Source organism: Salvelinus alpinus, chromosome 25 (assembly GCF_045679555.1).
Source record: "Salvelinus alpinus chromosome 25, SLU_Salpinus.1, whole genome shotgun sequence".
Taxonomy (NCBI): Eukaryota; Metazoa; Chordata; class Actinopteri; order Salmoniformes; family Salmonidae; genus Salvelinus; species Salvelinus alpinus.
In genome coordinates this window covers 3,629,973-3,653,416 of record NC_092110.1, presented here as the reverse complement: position 1 = coordinate 3,653,416, position 23,444 = coordinate 3,629,973, and the positions used below count along the sequence as shown (strand labels likewise).

General features: G+C 42.7%; 1 protein-coding gene across 1 annotated transcript; it reads right to left on the bottom strand.

The window, feature by feature from the left end:
- Positions 1-10,354: 10,354 nt before the first annotated feature.
- Positions 10,355-23,437, bottom strand: rab32b (RAB32b, member RAS oncogene family). Its single transcript, XM_071365022.1, is given in 6 exon segments — positions 10,355-10,492; positions 14,485-14,526; positions 14,528-14,752; positions 17,950-17,963; positions 23,247-23,388; positions 23,390-23,437. Coding segments are annotated over 6 exon segments (609 nt in total).
- Positions 23,438-23,444: the final 7 nt, after the last annotated feature.

Here is a 23,444-nt window from a genome sequence, read left to right as displayed (position 1 = left end):
CACAACGATGCAGAGTTAAAAAGAGTAATAAAAAATAATAACACGAGGAATGAAATACGTAAGAATGAAGCTATATACAGGGAGTGCCAGTACCAGATCAATGTAGATCAATGTGCAGGGGTACGTGTGTGTGTAATGTGTTTGTGTTATGTGTGTGTATGCGTATGTAGTGTATGTGAATGTATGTAGGTTTTGTGTGAGAGTGTCAGTGTAGTGTGTGTGTGAGTGAGTGTACATACAGTATAGTCTTGTGAGTATGCATAGAATCAGTTCAAGATAGGGTCAATGCAGATACTCCGGATAACCATTTCATTAACTATTTAACAGCCTTATGGCTATTTAGCGGCTTGGGGGTAGAAGATGCTCTCGGAGCCTGTTGGTCCGAGAGCCAATGCCCCGGTACCGTTTGCTGTACGTAGGCAGAGTGAACACTCTATGTCTTTGGTGGCTGAAGTCTTTGGCAATTTTTCGGGCCTTCCTCTGACACCGCCTGATATAGAGGTCCTGGTTGGCAGGGAGCTCGGCTCCAGTGATGTATAAAATAGAAATGATCAAATGAAACTGAAGAGGAGACATCGGTGATGTTGATGGGAATTGGAAATATCCATCAGAAATATTCAACATGGTGGTTCAATTGAGTTACAGGTGTATTATGTTAGACGAGTGCTATAACATGTCATTTATAGTTTCTCCTCCTATCTCCCTTTCTTTTTTGATTATTATTATTATTATTATTATTATTATTATTATTATTATGTGGTACAATCAATAGGCAGAATAAACAGCATTGGACAAATGACAAATGCATTGTCAGCGCATGTGCATATCACATGATAATTCATGTACATGCACAGACCTACTACCAAGTAAAACTGTATGCTATGCTAATTGATTCACCATTACAAGTAAAACCAAAAACAATATGAAAATAAACCCTAAATAAAACCCACCCCATCTCACCCCTCCCACCCAAGTGACCCGTTTAATTTAGCTCTTCAAAGCAATAGTTCTTACACTTTCAGCTGCATTTGACCACATCGTTAAGCTTCTTTCATTCGCACCATGAGAACGAGCATTGGACAATTTCGAAAGAACAATATCTAAAAACGAGAAGACTCATTGGAGCCACACTGTATGTGGAGGCTTCCATCTTAAGGCAAGCATTTTTTAGGCAGCGATTTTTGCTATCTCCTTTTCTTCTAGCATTACCCTCTCCCTCCTCTGTTCCTACTCATATTCTGCCTGCTAGCACTGTCTGAATCCCCATCCCTCTCTTCTCGTCTATCCTTCTCTCCTCATCCTATCCCTCTCTTCTCAACTATCCATCTCTCCTCTTTCCATCCCTCTCTCCTCTGCCTACCCTCTCTCCCCTTCCCATCCATCTCTCCTTATCCCACCCCTCTCTCCTCATCCCATCCCTCTCTCCTCTTTCCATCTCTCTCTCTTCATCCCATCCCTCTCTCCTCTTTCCATCCCTCTCTCCTCTGCCTTCCCTCTCTCCCCTTCCCATCCATCTCTCCTCATCCCATCTCTCTCTCCTCTTTCCATCTCTCTCTCTTCATCCCATCCCTCTCTCCTCTTCCCATCCCTCTCTCCTCTGCCTTCCCTCTCTCCCCTTCCCATCCCTCTCTCCTCATCACATCCCTCTCTCCTCTTCCCATCCTTCTCTCCTCTTCCCACCCCTCTCTCCTCTTTCCACCCCTCTCTCCTCATCCTACCCCTCTCCTCATCCCACCCCTCTCCTCATCCCACCCCTCTCCTCATCCCACCCCTCTTTCCTCATCCCACCCCTCTCCTCATCCCACCCCTCTCTCCTCATCCCATCACTCTCTCCTCTTCCCAACCTTCTCTTCTACAGATGACGAGTAGAGTGTTTTAGGTTTGAATCCTTATATAATTCAGCACAATGGACAGCAACATATGTCGGATCAGTTGAGGGGTCTGTATGCTCTGTAAGAATATCAAAACACATACTTCAGTATGCAAGCTCTCTCGCAATATTTTTATTTATTTAAACAGTGTTAATTTGTATGTAAAATAAGGTTTCTGAATATTAAACAGCCCCCAATGTGTTGGATTGAAGAGTTTTGGCTAGAGCCTACTGAATGGTGCACAGGATGCAGTGAGAGAGATAGAAGAGCCAGATAACAGTCTGTGTCCCAAATGGCACCCTATTCCCTAGATCAGTGATGGGCAACTGGACCTTTTGTAGGCCCGCAGATCAATTCCCCAAAAGAAAAAGTATTTTGGTTGTGAATCAGAATGTTTTATCTTGTTATATCAGTCACTAGCTAGGTGTCCATCCAAATGGTGACAGATTTTCAGTGGTGGAAAATGTACTCAATTCTCATACTTAAGTAAAAGTACAAAATACCTTAATAGAAAATGACTCAAGTAAAAGTGAATGTCACCCAGTAAAATACTACTTGAGTAAAAGTCTAAAAGTATTTGGTTTTAAATATACTTAAATATCAAAAGTAAATGTAGTTGCTAAAATATACTTACATATCAAAAGTAAAGGTCAAAGTACGAATAATAAAAAAATCCTTATATTAAGCAAACCAGACGGCACAATTGTATTGTTTTTTTAATTTACGGATAGCCAGCGTCACACTCCAACACTCAGACATAATTTAAAAACAAACCATTTGTGTTTAGTGAGTCTGCCAGATCAGAGGCAGTAGGGATGACCAGGTATGTTCTCTTGATAAGTGTGAGAATTGGACCATTTTCTGTCCTGCTAAGCATTCAAATGTAACGAGTACCTTTGGGTGTCAGGGAAAATGTATGGAGTAAAAAGTACATTATTTTCTTTAGGAATGTAGCGAAGTAAAAGTAAAAGTTGTAAAAAATATAAATAGTAAAGTACAGATACCCCAAAAAACGACTTAAGTAGTACTTTAAAGCATTTTTACTTAAGTACTTTACACCGCAGATTTTCATGCAAATATTCTAAGATCTGCATAAAGAAAATATGCTCATTTTCCACCGGTGGTGGGTTTCCACCAAACTGACTTGTTATGGATAAAAATCCGTGCGTGATGACATAGTACACACAAAATGTATTTTTTTCGCCTAAGTTTTCATGTACTGAATAAAAATCTTAAGTTCAATGTGTTTCCATCGCTTTTTCAACTCTACAGTCACAAAAACTGTTGCGTTGCATAACAAATGTGCCTACTCTGATCTTGGCACATGCATTCTATAGCCAACAGCTTGCAGATACAGTGCAGGTAGGCTGTGCGGGTAGGCTAGTCTACATAACGAGATTATGATGGATAAGAGCGACAATATTTTGATTTGTCAAACGGCAGTCAAGCATTGATCATCATGTTACCAAAATTAGACCCTCGATATTTATTGGAAAGGAGCATCAAGCTCATCACTGTGCATTTTCACCACCCTGTAATTTATTTCATCTGTAGCCTAATAAACTGCATGGTATCCGGAGTTATAGTGGAAGGACCACAAGCAATATCATCGCGTGTCACGCCCTGACCTTAGAGAGCCGTTTTATTTCTCTATTTGGTTAGGTCAGGGCGTGATTTGGGGTGGGCATTCTATGTTGTCTATTTCTTTGTTTTTGGCCGAGTATGGTTCCCAATCAGAGGCAGCTGTCTATCGTTGTCTCTGATTGGGAATCATACTTAGGCAGCCCTTTTTCCCTCTTTCTGTTGTGGGATCTTGTCTTTTTGTGTTGCATGTGTTTGCTCTACTAGCTTTACGCTCGTTGAGGTGTTTATTGTTTTTTGGTGGAACATTTCAAATTAAAAGAAAATGTACGCCTACCACGCTGCACCTTGGTCTCATTCCGACGACAGCCGTAACATCGTGTGACTACAAGTTCACTTCAATAGGATTGTCATTATATCAATATTTGCGCATAAAGGCGTTTCCACTGACATTTCTCACATAATTAATTATACCGACACTAAAAGATCAAACGATATCGAACAAATTATCTGAAGGCATTTAAAAATTGTACCGAAACGTCCTGTTTCCATCACAGCTGTCATGATAATTATTTATACGTATGCCTTTACTTGCATTAAAACTGTGGATGGAAATGTGGTTAGAGACAGTCACTCAATTACCCCATGTCAGCTAAAAATGTTCAGATTGTCCAGCTATCTAAACTTGTAGTAATCATGGTCGAATTACCTACCGGGCCCCCATTGATTTTGTTAGTCACTCCCACTCAGATGTCAAATTAAAAACTGCAAACATTTCTCTCTTCACCCTATGGCAAAAAGTGTAGAATTGTAGGAAATTAGCTGTAAAACAGAACATTTTTCTGTCCGCCCCATGGCAAAATTAGTATAAATCGCATTCAATTTGTTATAATATTGCAAAACTTCTCTCTGCCCCATGGCAAAATGTGTAGAATTGCAACAAACTTGCTTTAAAAAAGCAACATTTGCAAAAATGCCCAATTGCAGTAAATTAACTTTAAATGTAAAAAAGGATCTCTGCTGTCAACAAATATTTTCTCTCCCCCCCAACAAAGTTTCGCTTATGGCACCCAAAAGGCTAGGGCTGGCTCTGACTGCATGTGTTGGTATGGATGTGGGTACACAGACCCGCAAGCCACTGCGGCCCCACATGACGAGATCCGATTTTTGTGGCCCCCACCCCCATCAAAGTTGCCCATCCCTGCCCTATATAGTGCACTATTTTAAACCAGAACCCTATCAGCCCTGGTCAATAGAAGTGGGCCATGTAGGGAATAGGGTGCCATTTGGGACTTAAACCGTGTATCTGGTGCCAGCCTCGCTAGAACTGTCTTTGGTTTCCAATTCAATAAACAACATAAAGTAGTATCTGGTGCTAGCTCTTCAACAGCATGCTGTGCCAATTCAATAAACAGTTTAGCTCGTCAGAATTCTTCGTAGCACAGTACGCAGCAGTAGGTCAATAGAAAGGAGAGAGTGAATGAAAATAGGAGAATTTAAAAAGTGTTAGGATGGGTTGAATAAAGGGTCTTTCATTCACAATGTCACATTTATGAGCTTGTCATCAATAATAGATCAGTTATTAATGAGATATTATGTGTTGATCCAGAATGTAAAAGTATTTGGGGCAACATCTTATCTTGACTCCTGAATCTAGGTCTCCTGGCTGTATTGTATCTAGGACGTAATCCATATTTAGAAGTTGTGTTACTTCTCCTCGGTCACTTTCCGCAGGCACACTTACTCATAGGAGGTAAACTAACGACACCAAACCTGATCGTGGTGAATACATACACACAGTATCAATCATACAGTAGGCTATCACGGTGCCGTCAGGTTCACAGTTTTCAAGAGGAAGTTACTCTGAACATATAAGGTTGGTTTCCCGGACACAGATTAAGTCTAGTCCTGGACTAAAAATGCTCAATGGTGAATCTTCATTGAAAGTGCTTTTTAGTCGAGGGGTATATTTCTTCGGAAAACAGGCCCATATGTGACAGGCAGAAACCTGAATGTGCCCTAGTGCTATAGAGTGTAGGAAGTGTATAGCACAGCAACCAGGAGACCATATAGAACAGATCCCTAGATCCCTCAGAGGTCTGAGGACACTGCAAAGTAAAGCTACAAGACAGCAAAGAGCAGATGGGATGTAAAAAGAACCTGTGTCTAATATACGGCATGTCAGCAAATACAGTATAAAGGTCAAGGTTTCACTTCCCCAAAAATTCCAAATATATTAATAAGCAACCACAAAATACAATGTGTAGCCCAAAAGTATTTTCCAATTTGGGAATTGACTGCGTGACAGGGACAACAACTGTAAAGCAGCATACCCTTAAAGAGAAGAGAATATACAGTGTATTCGGAAAGTATTCAGACCCCTTAACTTTTTCCACATTTTGTTACGTTAGAGCCTTATTCTAAAATTGATTCAATTGTTTATTCCCCTTATCAATCTACACCCGAATACCCCATAATGACAAAACAAAATCAGGTTTTTAGACATTTTTGCACATTTTAATATAAAATTAAACTGAAATATTACATTTACATAAGTATTCAGACCTTTTACTCAGTACTTTGTTGAAGCACCTTTGGCAGTGATTACAGCCTCAACTATTTTTGGGTATGACGCTACAAGTTTGGCACACCTGTATTTGGGAGTTTCTCCCATTCTTCTCTGCAGATCATCTTTAGCTATGTCAGGTTGGATGGGGAGTGTCGCTGCGCAGCTATTTTCAGGTCTCTCCAGAGATGTTCGATTGGGTTCAAGTCCAGGCTCTGGCTTGGCCACTCAACGACATTCAGAGATTTGTCCCGAAGCCACTCCTGCGTTGCCCTGTTGGAAGGTGAACCTTCACCCCAGTCTGTGGTCCTGAGCACTCTGGAGCAGGTTTTCATCAATGATCTCTCTATACTTTGCTCTGTTCATCTTTCCCTCAATCCTGACTAGTCTCCAAGTCCCTGCCGCTGAAAAACATCCCCACAGCATGATGATGCCACCACCTTGCTTCACCATAGGGGTGGTTCCAGGTTTCCCCCAGATGTGACGCTTGGCATTCAGGCCAAAGAATTCAATCTTGGTTTCATCAGACCAGGGAATTTTGTTTCTCATGGTCTGAGAATCCTTTAGGGTGCCTTTTGGCAACAACTGTAAAGCAGCATACCTTTAAAGAGAAGAGAATATACACTGAGTGTACAAAACATTAGGAACACCTGTTTTTTCCATAACATAGACTGACCAGGTGAATCCAGGTGAAAGGTGATCCTTTATTGATTTAACAGAATGTGCTCTTTGCAATGTACAAACAAAGGGGAAATTTGTGATTGATGTATCAATTTTTTAAATTTTTTATTAATGATTTACACTGAGTATACAAAACATTAAGGCCACGTACTCTTTCCATGACATAGACTGACCAGGTGAATCAGGTTGAAAGCTATGATCCTTTTTGATATCACTTGTTAAATCCACTTCAGTCAGTGTAGATGAAGGGGAGGAGACAGGTTAAAGAAGGATTTTTAATCCTCGGGACAATTGAGACATGAATTGTGTTTGTATTATGGGGCGGCAGGTAACCTTGTGGTTAGAGTGTTGGGCCAGTAACCGTTGCTAGATCGAATCCCAGAGCTGACAATGTAAAAATCTGTTGTTCTGCCCCTGAACAAGGCAGTTAACCCATTGTTCCTAGGCCGTCATTGTAAATAAGAATTTGTTCTTAACTGACTTGCCTAGTTAAATAAAGTTTAAATAAAAAATTATGCCATTCAGAGGGTGAATGGGCAAGACAAAACTTTTAAGTGCCTTTCAATGGGGTATAGTAGTAGGTGCCAGGTGCACCGGTTTGAGTGTGTCAAGAACTACATCGCTGCTGGGGTTTTCGCACTCAACAGTTTCCCGTTTGTATCAAGAATAGTCTGCCACTGTCACGCTCGTCATAATGATTGGACCAAGATGCAGCGTGGTATGTTTCCATCCCTTTTATTAGGAAGAGAAAACTTAAAGAACAAAAACAATAACGCGAACAAAACGAAACGTGAAGCTCAAAATAGTGCTAACAGGCAACAATACATAGTCAAGATCCCACAAAGCACAATGGGGAAATGGCTACCAAAATATGATCCCCAATCAGAGACACCGATAAACAGCTGCCTCTGATTGGGAACCATACCAGGCCAACATAGACATATAATTCCCCTAGATAACCCACCCTTAATCACACCCCTACCTAACCAACATAGAGAATAAACAGCTCTCTATGGGCAGGGCGTGACAGCCACCCAAAGGACATCCAGCAAACTTGACACAACTGTGGGAAGCATTGGAGTCAACATGGGCCAGAATCCCTGTGGAACTCTTTCAAGTCCATGCCTCGACGAATTGAGGCTGTTCTGAGGGGAAAATGTTAGGAAGGTGTTCTTACTGTTTCAAGGACTATGGGCTCTCCTTCTCTGTGGCCGACGTGAGTAAAATATTTAAACGTGTTCACCCTCGCAAGGCTGCTGGCCCAGACGGCATCCCTAGCCGCGTCCTCAGAGCATGCGCAGAGCAGCTGGCTGGTGTGTTTACGGGCATATTCAATCTCTCCCTATCCCAGTCTGCTGTCCCCACATGCTTCAAGATGGCCACCTTTGTTCCTGTACCCAAGAAGGCAAAGGTAACTGAACTTAATGACTATCGCCCCGTAGCACTCACCCTCTGGCATCATGAAGTGCTTTGAGAGACTAGTCAAGGATCATATCGCCTTTACCATACCTGCCACCCTAGACCCACTTCAATTTGCTTACCGCCCCAATAGATCCACAGACGATGCAATCGCCATCACTCTGCACACTGCCCTATCCCATCTGGACAAGAGGAATACCTATGTAAGAATGCTGTTTATTGACTATATCTCAGCATTTAACACCATTTAACACCATAGGTTAGAGTCATTAAAACTTGTTTTTCAATCACTCCACAAATTTCTTGTTAACAAACTATAGTTTTGGCAAGTCGGTTAGGACATCTACTTTGTGCATGACACAAATTTTTCCAACAGTTGTTTACAGACAGATTATTTCACTTATAATTCACTGTATCACAATTCCAGTGGGTCAGAAGTTTACATTCACTAAGTTGACTGTGCCTTTAAACAGCTTGGAAAATTCCTGAAAATTATGTAATGGCTTTAGAAGCTTCTGATAGGCTAATTGACATCATTTGAGTCAATTGGAGGTGTACCTGTGGATGTGTGGTGAAGAAGGCGCAACAGCACCTCTTCAACCTCAGGAGGCTTAAGACATTTGGCTTGGCACCTAAAACCCTCACAAACTTTTACAGATGCACAATTGAGAGCATCCTGTCGGGCTGTATCACCGCCTGGTACGGCAACTGCACCGCCCGCAACCGCAGGGCTCTCCAGAGGGTGGTGCGGTCTGCCCTTCAGGACACCTACAGCACCCGATGACACAGGAAGGCCAAAAAGGTCATCAAGGACAACAACCACCCAAGCCACTGCCTGTTCACCCCGCTATCATCCAGAAGGCGAAGGTGAGGTCAGTACAGGAACATCAAAGCTGGGACCAAGAGACTGAAAAACAGCTTCTATCTCAAGGCCATCAGACTGTTAAATAGCCATCACTAGCACCTTAGAGGCTGGTGCCCTATATAGATAGACTTGAAATCACTGGCCACTTTAATAATGGAACACTAGTCACTTTAATAATGTTTACATATTTTGCATTACTCATCTCATCTCATATACTGTATTCTATTCTACTGTATTTTAGTCTATGCCGTTCCAACATTGCCCTTCCAAATATTTATATATTCTTAATTCCATTCCTTAATTTAGATTGGTGTGTATTGTGTGTATTGTTGTGAAATTGTTAGATATTATAATTTTTTGCACTGTTGGAGCTAGAAACACAAGCATTTCATTACATCCGCAATAACATCTGCTAAACATGTGTATGTGACCAATAAAATTGGATTTGATTACAAAAACAGTGGCGGGGTCGTCCGCTTTGTTGTGGTTCGAATTGCAGATTGCTCCTTTCAACACACATTCTCCATCTGGAGACTGTGACTGAGACCGAGACGGGTCCTCTACGCTGAATATAGCACACTCCAATATAGAACGCATCTCAGGAGGTTGTAAGCACTAGCATTAGGTTGCATTCTCAGATATTTCTTCAAGAAAGCACGCCAGAAAATGGGTCATGTTGAAAGTTATTTCCTACATTTGCAATAGCGTTGCCGCTATAGTTCACTGAATGAGTGTTTGACTATAACCTTGTCTTAGAGATCTCCTCTATCTGGTGAGGGAGTAGGAAAGAATGATATCCAAGAGTTTCACGAGGATAAAATAGAATTCAAATATGTTGTCAGTCAGTCTTATAGAAGCTAACATAGTTTGGCTTTTATGTTAGTCAGACAGCAAGATTGTGTCACCCGTGTGAGTAGGTCTTGACCATTTAAAGGGAGTGTCGCAGCCACGGATTAGAATTACTATTCTATTAAATACATTTCTATAATCATAGCCAGTGTCCTCACAGCAAGCTGCTGTACCTTGGGAGACTATGTAGCAGTCTGTGTGTTCCTGCTGGTCGGTTTATTGGCCTGCTGATTGGATCAGTGGATTACCAGAAGATATGAGCTCAATTATCTCCATAGAGGTGTTTCTTACAAACCCCACACATACAGCCCATGTAGCCTACTGCCCCATGCCCATGTACTGTTGATGGAATGTGCTGAAATCATCTGTGAGGGTTTGAAATTAGAATTATATAAACTGACACCTAATCCAGTGGGCAATGCTGGTTGAAATTACATATTTATGAGTTTACCCAGCTGTTCCTCCCTGTAAAAGTCCCACTATCCCTCTGCCCCCTGAGTCCATTGTCTCTCCATGGTGGTACTAGCAGCATTTAAATGTTGCCTTGGACTGGCGCATGTTGATCCTGTCCTTTTCGTTGTCTCTGCTGGACAGCCCTCTGTCAATCCTCAGCATGTTCTCCATTAGGAAGGCTCCTGCCTCGTCAACATTGGGATTGTCCTGAAAGTCAGACATAGGGGAACATGGTACAAGGAACACTTTTTAAATGTAAGAATGGTGAAATGCAACCTATTTTGGTCAGTCAGAGTCAGTATCAGGCTTGTTGCAGTTTTTTATTCAATTACAACAGAGTCATTCCACTTTAAAAAGCACAAGAAAAAGGATTTCGACACCCACCATCTAATTTGATCTCTGAGAAATTAAGCTAATTGATTGCACCTAAACTGGCCATTTTAAATTATAGGATTCATATAATCTTCAATAAATATAGTACCTAACATCCGATTTGGACCATCATTCTTGCTAACAATGAGTAAGACATGAGGATTCCAATGAAATTATCAAAAGCCACCCACGGACCTCCCACATCCCACGCCAATCCCACCCCAACAACCAGTATACAGTATCAGTTCTCTATGTCTGACAAGTAGTATGGAGCTGCGGCTTGGAGTATTGCTTCTTCATCCTTTGTACTGTATTGCCAGTGAATCTGGTGATGTTTTTCCCCCCTGTTCTGAGAAATTAGCCTTTGAAGTCACTTGCATTATAGTGTGAAAGTACAATGTTTTGCCGACTAGATGCCACCGTTCCTGCTACTGCTACCAAACACTTTTATCCATGTTGCTGGTCTCTTGTGTTTATTAAATGGACCATAACATTTTCTTTGCAACTTTGGGTAGAAAGCCATTAGCGTTTGCAGATGATGAAAATAGATTGTATGATCAACCTCACAAGGAAACGGACCCTCTGTGTGTGGTTAATTCCCTTCAAAAAAAGGGGCAAATTAGCTACTGTTAGACCATTTCTGGTAAACAAGCAAACTATTAGGCTACAGCAGTTCTAATGGTTTCAATGTAATGGTCTCTAATGGTCTTCAATGGTAAAAGTCCCAAACACACACTGGTTAGTGTTTTGCATTTGTAATGGTATTGGGTTGGGTTTAATGGTAAATGTCACTAATCACGCTACAATATAATTTTATGGGGCGGCAGGTAGCCTAGCGGTTAAGAGTGTTGGGCCAGTAACCGAAATGGCGCTGGTTCTAGTCCGAGAGTCAGCAAGGTGGGAAAATCTGCTGTTCTGCCTTTGAGCCCCACCAACAACTGCTCTCTGAACGCTGATGACACACCTCTTTGATTCAGAGGGTTTGGGTTAAATGCGGAAGACATATTTTGAATGCATTCAGTTGTGCAATTGACTAGGTATCCCTTTCCCAATGGTTCATCATTTTATTATTGTCACAACATTTTAGTCACTAGCCCATTTCTCCATAAACGTTTGGGCTGGTAGGAAAAGTCTTCATATGAGAATTGCAACATACGCATAGCCCTCAGAGAGCTGCCATTTGTTGGACTATTCAAGGAGAGTTGGTTTGAAGCATTAGGTTGCTAAGAGAAGGACAAGCTGAATTGCTTTCATGGAGGACTGGCTTGACCACACAATTTATTTTTATCATGAGCAAACGCTATTGGGTTTTCTATCCAAAGTTGCAAAGAAAATGTTGTGATTCATTAAATAAAACAGAAAAATTGATAAAAGGGTGTGGCGGCAGCAGCAGAAACAGTGGCATCTAGTGGGCAAAACCTGGTACTTTCACATTCATTTTTAGTAAATAATGCAAGCGACTTCAATGGCTAATTTCTTTAAACAGAGGGAAAAAGACATCACCAGATTCACAGGGAATACATAACAAATGGTGAATAAGCAATACTCCAAGCCGCAGCTCCATACTACTTGTCAAACAGAGAACTGATACTGTATACTAGTTGTTAGTTGTAATCCGATCCTCGTTTGCTAAGTCAAACGACACCGCTGGTTCTGCTCACACTGCCCTACCCTGTGCTTTGACCTCTTTCTCCCCTCTCTCTCCAGATGAAATCTCGCGTCTTGTGACGGCCGGCCGCCCAACAACCTGCCCGCTTGACCCTATCCCCTCCTCTCTTCTCCAGACCATTTCCGGAGACCTTCTCCCTTACCTCACCTCGCTCATCAACTCATCCTTGACCGCTGGCTACGTCCCTTCCGTCTTCAAGAGAGCGAGAGTTGCACCCCTTCTGAAAAAACCTACACTCGATCCCTCCGATGTCAACAACTACAGACCAGTATCCCTTCTTTCTTTTCTCTCCAAAACTCTTGAACGTGCCGTCCTTGGCCAGCTCTCCTGCTATCTCTCTCAGAATGACCTTCTTGATCCAAATCAGTCAGGTTTCAAGACTAGTCATTCAACTGAGACTGCTCTTCTCTGTGTCACGGAGGCGCTCCGCACTGCTAAAGCTAACTCTCTCTCCTCTGCTCTCATCCTTCTAGACCTATCGGCTGCCTTTGATACTGTGAACCATCAGATCCTCCTCTCCACCCTCTCCGAGCTGGGCATCTCCGGCGCGGCCCACGCTTGGATTGCGTCCTACCTGACAGGTCGCTCCTACCAGGTGGCGTGGCGAGAATCTGTCTCCGCACCACGTGCTCTCACCACTGGTGTCCCCCAGGGCTCTGTTCTAGGCCCTCTCCTATTCTCGCTATACACCAAGTCACTTGGCTCTGTCATATCCTCACATGGTCTCTCCTATCATTGCTATGCAGACGACACACAATTAATCTTCTCCTTTCCCCCCTCTGATAACCAGGTGGTGAATCGCATCTCTGCATGTCTGGCAGACATATCAGTGTGGATGACGGATCACCACCTCAAGCTGAACCTCGGCAAGACGGAGCTGCTCTTCCTCCCGGGGAAGGACTGCCCGTTCCATGATCTCGCCATCACGGTTGACAACTCCATTGTGTCCTCCTCCCAGAGTGCTAAGAACCTTGGCGTGATCCTGGACAACACCCTGTCGTTCTCAACTAACATCAAGGCGGTGACCCGTTCCTGTAGGTTCATGCTCTACAACATTCGCAGAGTACGACCCTGCCTCACGCAGGAAGCGGCGCAGGTCCTAATCCAGGCACTTGTCATCTCCCGTCTGGATTACTGCAACTCGCTGTTGGCTGGGCTCCCTGCCTGTGCCATTAAACCCCTACAACTCATCCAGAACGCCGCAGCCCGTCTGGTGTTCAACTTTCCCAAGTTCTCTCACGTCACCCCGCTCCTCCGCTCTCTCCACTGGCTTCCAGTTGAAGCTCGCATCCGTTACAAGACCATGGTGCTTGCCTACGGAGCTGTGAGGGGAACGGCACCTCCGTACCTTCAGGCTCTGATCAGGCCCTACACCCAAACAAGGGCACTGCGTTCATCCACCTCTGGCCTGCTCGCCTCCCTACCTCTGAGGAAGTACAGTTCCCGCTCAGCCCAGTCAAAACTGTTCGCTGCTCTGGCACCCCAATGGTGGAACAAACTCCCTCACGACGCCAGGTCAGCGGAGTCAATCACCACCTTCCGGAGACACCTGAAACCCCACCTCTTTAAGGAATACCTAGGATAGGATAAAGTAATCCTTCTAACCCCCCCCCCCTTAAAAGAGTTAGATGCACTATTGTAAAGTGGTTGTTCCACTGGATATCATAAGGTGAATGCACCAATTTGTAAGTCGCTCTGGATAAGAGCGTCTGCTAAATGACTTAAATGTAAATGTAAATGTTGGGGTGGGGTGTTTGATTTGATTGGCGTGGGGTGTGGGGGGGTCCGTGGGTGGCTTTTTACCATTTTATTTTATTCCTCAAGTCTTACTCAATGATAGAAAGAAGTATGGTCCAACTCGGATGTTAGGTTAGGTACTATATTTGTTAAATATTATGTGAATCCTATAAATTAAAAGGGCCAATTTGGGTTCAAATTCAATTTCAAAAAAATAATGTTTCAGGAATGCAAATCTTATCTGTTTTTGTAACTACAGAAACTATTTCACAACAATCTGAGATGGTGGGTGTCATGGCTTACTGAAATGAAATGACCCAATATCCACTAGTCTTTATGAGTACATTGTTACTGTGTTAAAGTCCAAAAATGTACATCACATGACTTCCTTCTTTGACTGATATCTTTCTGACTTCCTCACCTTTGCTGACGTCTCAAACCAACCCAGGAAGCCTTTCTCTTTTACAGTAGTTGTCCATGAGGGAAGACAGCTCCTTGTTTCCCTCTGTCTGGTCACACTTGTTGGCTAACAGGACAGCAGGGACAGGGCTTCCACAGGCCAGTCTCACTTTGCTATCTAGGTCATGCTTCCACTGTGAGGCAGCCTCTAATGTCTCCATCTTAGTCGTGTCAAAGACCACAAACGCCCCCGTGTCCTCCTTGTAGTATACTCTGGACATAGTGTGTCCCTATGGGTCTTGGCCAAAAGTAGTGCACTATAAAGGGAATAGGGCGCCTGTTGGCACACAACCATAGTTGTCATCTGCTTTGCTTTCTTAAATCCTCCTTAACTTTGATTGGAAAGCTGTTCACTTACATAAATGTTAATCTGGGGCTATGGAAAAAGTACAACTTAAAAAGCAAAATGTTGTCTACAATCCATGGAGATAACCTAGTAAGGAAAAAGCTGTAACCCCAAATCAAATAACAAATGCAGAGAAACACAGAACTGTGACGGTCATCATATTGTCAACCCCACATAGATCATCAAGATCTAATTTCAGTCCACTTTTTTTTATGCCCAATTCTACACTTCTCTATATAGGAATATTGAAATGGTTATTGTTAATAGAGTCAACTTTTCTTTAGTTTTGAGTTGGTTGGATAATCGTATTTCTATTTCTAGGCTGTAACGTTTTGAGTGAGAAAAACATGATTGTGCTAGCTGAAAACATCTGTCCATTGTTGATAAAACGTTTTACTTGAGACAGGAGAACAAGTGGAGACATAGGACGAGGTGGATAATTTTATAATAAGGCCGTTTTATTCAAGTGTAAAGATATCAGGCAAAAACGTGCACGGCCCCTTTCTGTCAGATTCTTATGAAATCGTCGGAGAAGAGACCGCTCTAAACAGTACATTCAAATTATATAGGCAACTAGCAAAGTAGGTGGTCTTGTCGTCTGGCCTTCCTCTTGGTCAATCTTGGTCGTGAGTGGTCCTGTTCGGACCAGGTGTCGACGTTCCATTGGCTCTTGACATAGTTCTTTGTCTTGAGTCACACCCTTGAAAAGAATGTGTATGTCTAAATGATGTTTCAGGGGCCTGTCCTGAGTGGGGTGTGTGTGTGTCTGAGGTTAGTATCTAATGAGATCGGCATGTGCCTAAGGACAAAGAGAGGGTGGGTTCATTTTGTACAAAGGATAGCCTATGTTGGAATGTTGTTATACTAGTCTCCAGTATCTATTTCAATTTCTTACAAATCCCCCTCTTCACGTCTTCTAGACGTGAATAAACTAGATAAAATTTGTCAGAAGACAAATTTTTGATTCCCCCTCTACACGTCTCACAAGAGACGTGACATAAAAATATCTTAGTCCTCAAATAGATAGACAGGTCCAGCTTCCCCATCATCAAGCAATGGGAACATTTGGGCCCTTTCCTGATTAGGGTCTATGGCGGCAGTGATAACACGACTAGCAAGCGTGCGCGCACATGGAATGCAACAGCATCCACAAAGTACAAGAATGCCTGCAAACACGGAAATAGATACTAGGATGGAGGAAACCAGCGTCTTATATTTACCAAAAGCATCCGTCCATGAGTCCCACATAGAAGTGTCCACTCCAGAATGCTGTTTCATCTTACCATTTAAGGGTACGAAGTCCCTCCAATGCTACAGTCAGACTCCCATTCGTAGCTGTGTTGTTGGGAATGAAAGTACAACACTGCTCACCAAACATTGCACAGACCCCCCCCCGGTTCAGCCAATAACATATCAACCGCGATTCTATTTTGAAATGCCATCAGGGACGTAGCTGCCAATTGTCCATGGACCGCCTCGAAGCCTTGTTGAGTCCAATTGCCCAGTTTCTGGACATTAAAATGAATGTAGTTAATTCTGTCCACATTTTTATTAACTGTACACCACCAACAGACAGAAGATTCAAACCCAGCTGTCACTTAGTCCACCAGTTTATATTCATCTGGCACCCCCTAGGGACACCACTAGCATCAATGTAAGTTGAGTCGTAAATAAGCAAGGACCAAAAAGGAGACCACTCCAATAACTACACCTGGAGTGGCCAACCACACATTAGTAACCCAAAAAACGAGAATATGTTAAACCCTCAGGTCCATCCCTCTATACAACCTGTACCAGGTGGGCTCGTCGCCACCCGGGAACTTCAAACCTTCACAACAGGGAGGACAAACATCACTTTTTATTCATTCGACAACATCAACTACAGCAAACCAAGGGTCCTCCTCTGTCAAGCCCACTTTCCTGCGGAAGCTTGTTTTCGTATCAGCCTCTCCAACTGGAGCATCAAGCAGCGGCATCATACCATAGGCCCTTTCCACATCTGTAACAGACTTCAAACAAGGTATGATACAGGCAACACAAAAATGAAAAACAACAACTAGTGTCAGAAATCCAGTAATCATCATTGCAGTATACTTACCAAACCAACCACCCAGCCAGAGAACAGTCCACTCTCCTCCACACCTGCAAGACCCTTCATCTCCACTGATAACCTTGCCAACCCACTCAGAGCTTTTGAAATGCTCCCATCCGGACTAGTATTGTTTAGGGACAAACGTGCAACACTGTTCTCCAATCATTTTACATACACCTCCCTGGTTGGCCAGAATCATGTCCAGTTCTAGTCTATTTTGTCTACTGGTTTGAGAGGTAGCCTCCAATCGTTCAGCCATCCCCGTAAGTACTGTGTGGGTGTAGTTTAACAAATCATTGTTGATTATAGTAGATATAATTGATCCAAGCATTCTGCTTAGCATCAACAATAGCTGGGCCAAACTGGGCAATAGATGCCACAGGCCATCATTCCTGTTTGATGTCTGGTATTCGTGGGGGACCCCTATTGGGACCCCAACAGGTTGGTGTGCATGTTATCTGTACCCTCGGACCAAGGAGCGTCACGGTTCTGCCGTCTCCTGGGTTGGTACCGAGTCTCTGTGTCATGTGCAGCTCCCAGAAGTTGATTAGCTGTAACCTCAATAATAGGCAATGGTGTTATCAGACTGGCCAAAACACATGTGCAACGACAATTTCCTTTCAAAATGGGGGTCAACTGCCTGGCAGGTCCACACATCCACCATACATCAGCAACACCTCTAGTTAATAGTGACATTAGTGATGCAGGCAGCAGTAGGGAACCTCCCATAGTCTCTACCTCTACCTGTACCAGTGTTACAGCTGTAATATCCTCCATATGCCTTAACTCCCCACGGTACCTTCTGGGGAGGTACTTCTGGGAACACAAAACTCAAGAGTTTTACACAAGGTTGAATTTGGCTTAAACTTTCCAATATACACATCCAACCTTCCACATTACTTAGGGCAAATGGGTGAGCAGCCAGAATAGGTCTGGCATGTCCACATACGACACAGTCCTTTCTATTAAGTATTCTGTAGGCCAACCACATATTCTCCCTTTCCTCATAACCAGTTTCAGTCCCCAATTGTTCACTATCTTAGATGTCTTTTATATTTATTACCTGTACCAGATTGGAGAGCTTAGGTGATGGCGTGGGACTTGGTCTTGAAGTGGTGGAGGAGGCCGGCTGAACCCTGGTCCGTTGGAACTGGTGGTGGTTCTGGCAACACTGTGATGGTAACATCCCCATCGTATCCTAATCAGACAGCTCAGGACTGCAAGCAGTCCTGTAAAACCCCACCCTCTCCCAAAGAACACATCATCAGCCAGAGGTCAAACAACACTTTCACTTCTATGAACGTACACAGTGAGGAAAGGTCGGGGTCAGGGAATTTTCATTAAGGAGTTGACCCCCGAGCTTTATTAGCAACAGTTCTTCTCCTTAACTCTGTGATCATTCGGCAGTGTCAGTGTGCCTCACCCTCCAAGTGCGATATGCCCCCAGGTCGAGTGAATCACCTTCTCCTTTAATTCACCTGCAACGCATAAAATCCTGGACATACAGATTTGGTTAACCACCAGTTTCTCATTTGTTTTATCTGATTATATATTTAACTTCTATACCTATTTGTTAGCTATAATTTTGAATTTTACATTAGTTTATTTTCCAATAGGCCCCATCCTATCCTAGACCACAATGTACCCCTCCCCCGTTTGATACCTGGCTCTGGCCAGGTATCAACCTTACCTACTCTAAATAATGACTTAGTACATTATAATATAGAAACGTCCCATTCATTCGCCGCATATCCAATTCTCCCTTGGGCGTACATTCATATCTATTTTTTTCCAATTCTCTGTCAAGTGACTTATCTACTTTAAAATGTATCTGTGCAGCTTATATATGTTAAACCCTTTCTCTCCTTTCTTATTTCACAGCCTACCTTGCTCATTTCCTGGTCCACCCTCCCCACTCTGCTCTCAAACCTTCAAGGTCTCAACAGTGCGGGGTAGACCCATCTGTCTGCCTTTTTCTAATAATAGTCAATAACAACTATGTGTTCCTTTACAATATTAACTAAGTGTCTCACTGTTTTGACTTTATCTGCATGGATTTAAAAATAACAACAGGTCTTATAGTGTCAATCTCTAAAGTCCTAACATAACCTTAATTAACCTATCTCTATCTTCTAATGGCCAATACAAATGCTTACCTTATGGTCAAGAGTTATAAACTCTATTATAATCAATTTACCTCAAAACTAGTATCCCCAATGACACAACTTCATTATTCTCACTACATTTTCCCCGTGAGTGATCAAGTCACCGGAAAAATGCAACGAAAACAGAAAATAGGCCAAAAGGTTACACCTACATTCGTGTTCCATATCTAGACATACCAAAAGAACCCTTTATCTTCTCAAAGTCCCTTGCCTAAATAAAACTCAGAAAGTAAAACTCCTATTCCAATATGAGTGTATTCTTTTAAGATATCTTATCTCTGGGAACACGGAAACCCTTAACCTTAATGTTTACTCCAAAAAACAAAATCATGTCACCAGCATTCAACCAGGCCCCCCGTCGACTGGGAGACCATTGGGTACTGCAATACTGCCATCTTCTGTCCATTCTCTGCACAGCTCTCCACCCACTCTTATTCAACCTTCTCAATTTGAGCCATATTAGTTTCTTATTTTAACTATTGTTTTCAAAAAATTTTTTTTTTTTTTTTTTTTTTTTTTTTTAATCTATTATTACCTAGTTAGACTAGAGTGTCCGTGACATACATCCATGGGGATCCGGTTATAGTTATTCTATTAACCATGTGAAAGTGCCCAGGGACACCCCAAATATCAGTAGGAATATCACAAATAAGGGGCCAGATATCCCTAGCCTTGCCCAGGGAGGGAGAAATATCCCTCTAACTGGGCGAGGTTCCTTTATCAGGGGAGGCGGAGTTTGATTCCGCATCACCTGAGTCAGGAATGTCTTCATTTGGAATCGAATTTAAGCTGTTTAAATCAGCTCTGACTTCTGTCAGTGTTCTAGAAGGGATTGGGGCTGGAGTGCAATGTGTGAGGTGGTGCCAAGGTGCGCCTGATTTACCTTTGACCTGGACTGAGTGTGAAGTAACTTCCCTCACTTCGTACAGTCCAGTCCACCTGGGTTCTAGCCACTTTCTCTTGCGGACTTTTAACCCCACCCAGTCACCAATTTTTTACCTTCAGTGATGGCGGATCTTCTGTCAGCTTCCCCATTTGGACCTTGTGAATCTGTGTGGAGAGAGCTGCAGAAAGTTCCGTCAATTATCAGACATTACAATTTGTTATACATCAAGGGCGGGCATATGACCTCCCTCCCTTGGTGAACCCAGCATGACTCCTCCAGCCATTGTCTCATGAGGAGAGAGATGGGTGCCTGCACCTGGAGAGGCTATCATGGCCAGCAACGCCAGGGGCAGGACTTTAACCCAAATCAACTTCAAACCTGCACATACATTTGATTGGCGCGTTCCACGAGACTAACAGGTACCTATTTAGAGAACCTGTCTACCATAACTAACAGGTACCTTTTTCCATTTGTCACATTGTCTTGCCCCATATCTGTGTAATCTATGCTGATGTCCTGCTAACCCATTGTGGTCCAACAGTATGGACTGCTCCATGAGCATACGCTGAGTCGGTGTAGATGTTTACAGTCTTTCCTTCAGCTCTTTCCAGAGCTTGTGTCAACCCTATGAATACAGTTAACTGGGCTGATGCAGGTGTGTGATGATGGCAGATTCCAAAGTCACATGTGATCTATCCGGGAGCTGCTGCACCATTGCGTATGCTGCTATGTTCCCTTCCTCTCCTCTATAGCAGCATCCATCTGTGTATAACCATAGGTCCGGGTTGGTGAGTGGTTCGTTCCCCAGGTCAGGTCTCAGTTTCAGTTCTTGTGCAGCTCTTTCTGCACAGGAGTGGGGCAGACCTTCTTCAGCATTGAGTGCGTCTGCCATGTTTTTGTCAGTGTTGACAAATGTGATGTGTGATTGTGTGCATTTATTCTGGATTTTCGTTTTTCTTTCAGCGCTGAACGTGAATTCTTTGCTCATCAGATATGCTGCAACCCCATGGTGGGTGTGTATTTCCAATGGATGGCACATTACCAAGTGGGCTGTTTTTTAATAGCTTTTGCCACTACAGCTACATACCTGGAGCATGTGGTTTGTCCTAGTTCAATGTGGTCCAGTTTGGAGGAGTGATACATCACCACTCTACTCTCCCCCTCTGTTTTGTACCTTCTTATACTGCATCTTTCCCCCTGATCTATCTTTCATTCTCTGATCTAAGTATTCATTGAATTTGTGTTTGGGGACGGTGGTTGTGGCCATTTTGTCGTTAAGCTATGTCTGGCTCTTATGCTATTTTGGTGCACTTAGCCCATCACTGGCCAAAACTAACAATGTATCTCTGGTGCTGACACAGTCTTATCTCTGGTGTCTGTCTCCCCCTTGTGTACAAAGAATGTTATTGCTTTATGTTTGGCGAATTAATTAAATACTTTCCCAAAGTATTTCGGCAATATCCTTTTGGAACACTCTACTAGTATTATCTAGCGCTTCTATTTTAAATATAATAATAATTTTAGGAACTATTTTCAAACAGTTATTATTCGTTTTCACTTTTTCGATTATTTAAATACTTTGCCAAAACATTTCAGAAATGTCCTTTCGGGACATTATATTAGTATATTCAAGCGTTTCTAGAATAAATATTTAATTAATTCTAGGACTCATTTTTCTCAAAAACTAATTAAAAAACTCAAAACTCAAAAACTAACTTAATTAATTAAATACTTTCCCAAAGTATTTCAAACGTGTCCTTTTAGGACAATATATGTTGTATCCTAGCGCTTCTAGAATAATTGTCAAATTAATTCTAACCCTTAAGGATTTATCAACAGCACGAGAGGGAAAAATCAGGTCAACTTATCAGCAGAAAATAGCTGCTTCTCTGACCCGGCGGTCACTTCCAACACAGCCTCAACTTAGCATATGGCTAATTATTAGCAATCGGCCTCGTGGAACGTTCAATCACTCACATTGATTTGGCGTTATCGACTTGTCTCGGTTCTGCTCATGCAACTTATTTCATCGATTCCTCACTGGTATATCAGACTACTTGGAATACATTTCAGCATTTAATTCCTCACTGTTATCAGACTACTTGGAATACATTCAGCATAGCCTTCTGTCTACTGGAATGCCAACTCCAGTAGGCTCAGGTTCGCTATTACCACAATTCCTCACTGGTATATCAGACTACTTGGAATACATTTCAGACAAAATTCATTTAATTCCTCACTGTTATCAGACTACTTGGAATACATTCAGTTAATTCATTTAATTCCTCACTGTTATCAGACTACTTGGAATGGGATTTTTAACGCAGATATCCTTACACCGTGCCTTAGATTCTAGACAATTCCACATAAATTTAGCAACAATTCACACTCACCTCAGTACTTCTGATCATTGAATTTAGATATTGGCTATAATACAATATGCAGATTTTGATTAAACCGGCTCTGCTTACCTTAATATTTTCGAGCTCTTTGATCAGTTTCCTGGGTGAGTTGAATCGCCGACGTCTCCCTCGAGCGGGTCACCTCTCCTTCTTGAATCTTTCTCCCACTCGCCTCCTGTCTCATCAACTCTCTATGGACCGAATTGTAAGGCTGTTAACCATCCTCTGCTACCAAGTCTGTTGATAAAACGTTTTACTTGAGACAGGAGAACAAGTGGAGACATAGGACGAGGTGGATAATTTTATAATAAGGCCGTTTTATTCAAGTGTAAAGATATCAGGCAAAAACGTGCACGGCCCCTTTCTGTCAGATTCTTATGAAATCGTCGGAGAAGAGACCGCTCTAAACAGTACATTCAAATTATATAGGCAACTAGCAAAGTAGGTGGTCTTGTCGTCTGGCCTTCCTCTTGGTCAATCTTGGTCGTGAGTGGTCCTGTTCGGACCAGGTGTCGACGTTCCATTGGCTCTTGACATAGTTCTTTGTCTTGAGTCACACCCTTGAAAAGAATGTGTATGTCTAAATGATGTTTCAGGGGCCTGTCCTGAGTGGGGTGTGTGTGTGTCTGAGGTTAGTATCTAATGAGATCGGCATGTGCCTAAGGACAAAGAGAGGGTGGGTTCATTTTGTACAAAGGATAGCCTATGTTGGAATGTTGTTATACTAGTCTCCAGTATCTATTTCAATTTCTTACACCATCCATAGTATATCGGAAGCCTTCTCTTTATTATTTCACGTGTGTGTGTGTGTGTGCCCAACATATTTGGCTTACCTGCAATGTCCCAAAGCTGAAGTCTCACCACTGTTTAATTGTCCCATTCGATCGTTTTCAACGCGAAGTCAACTCCAATCGATGCCTTGTACTTCTCCTTGAACCGCATGTTAACGTACCGCGTGATAAAGCTCGTTTTTCCAAACACCCCTCTCTCCAATTACCAAAACTTTAAACAACTCTCTGTGCATACCGATA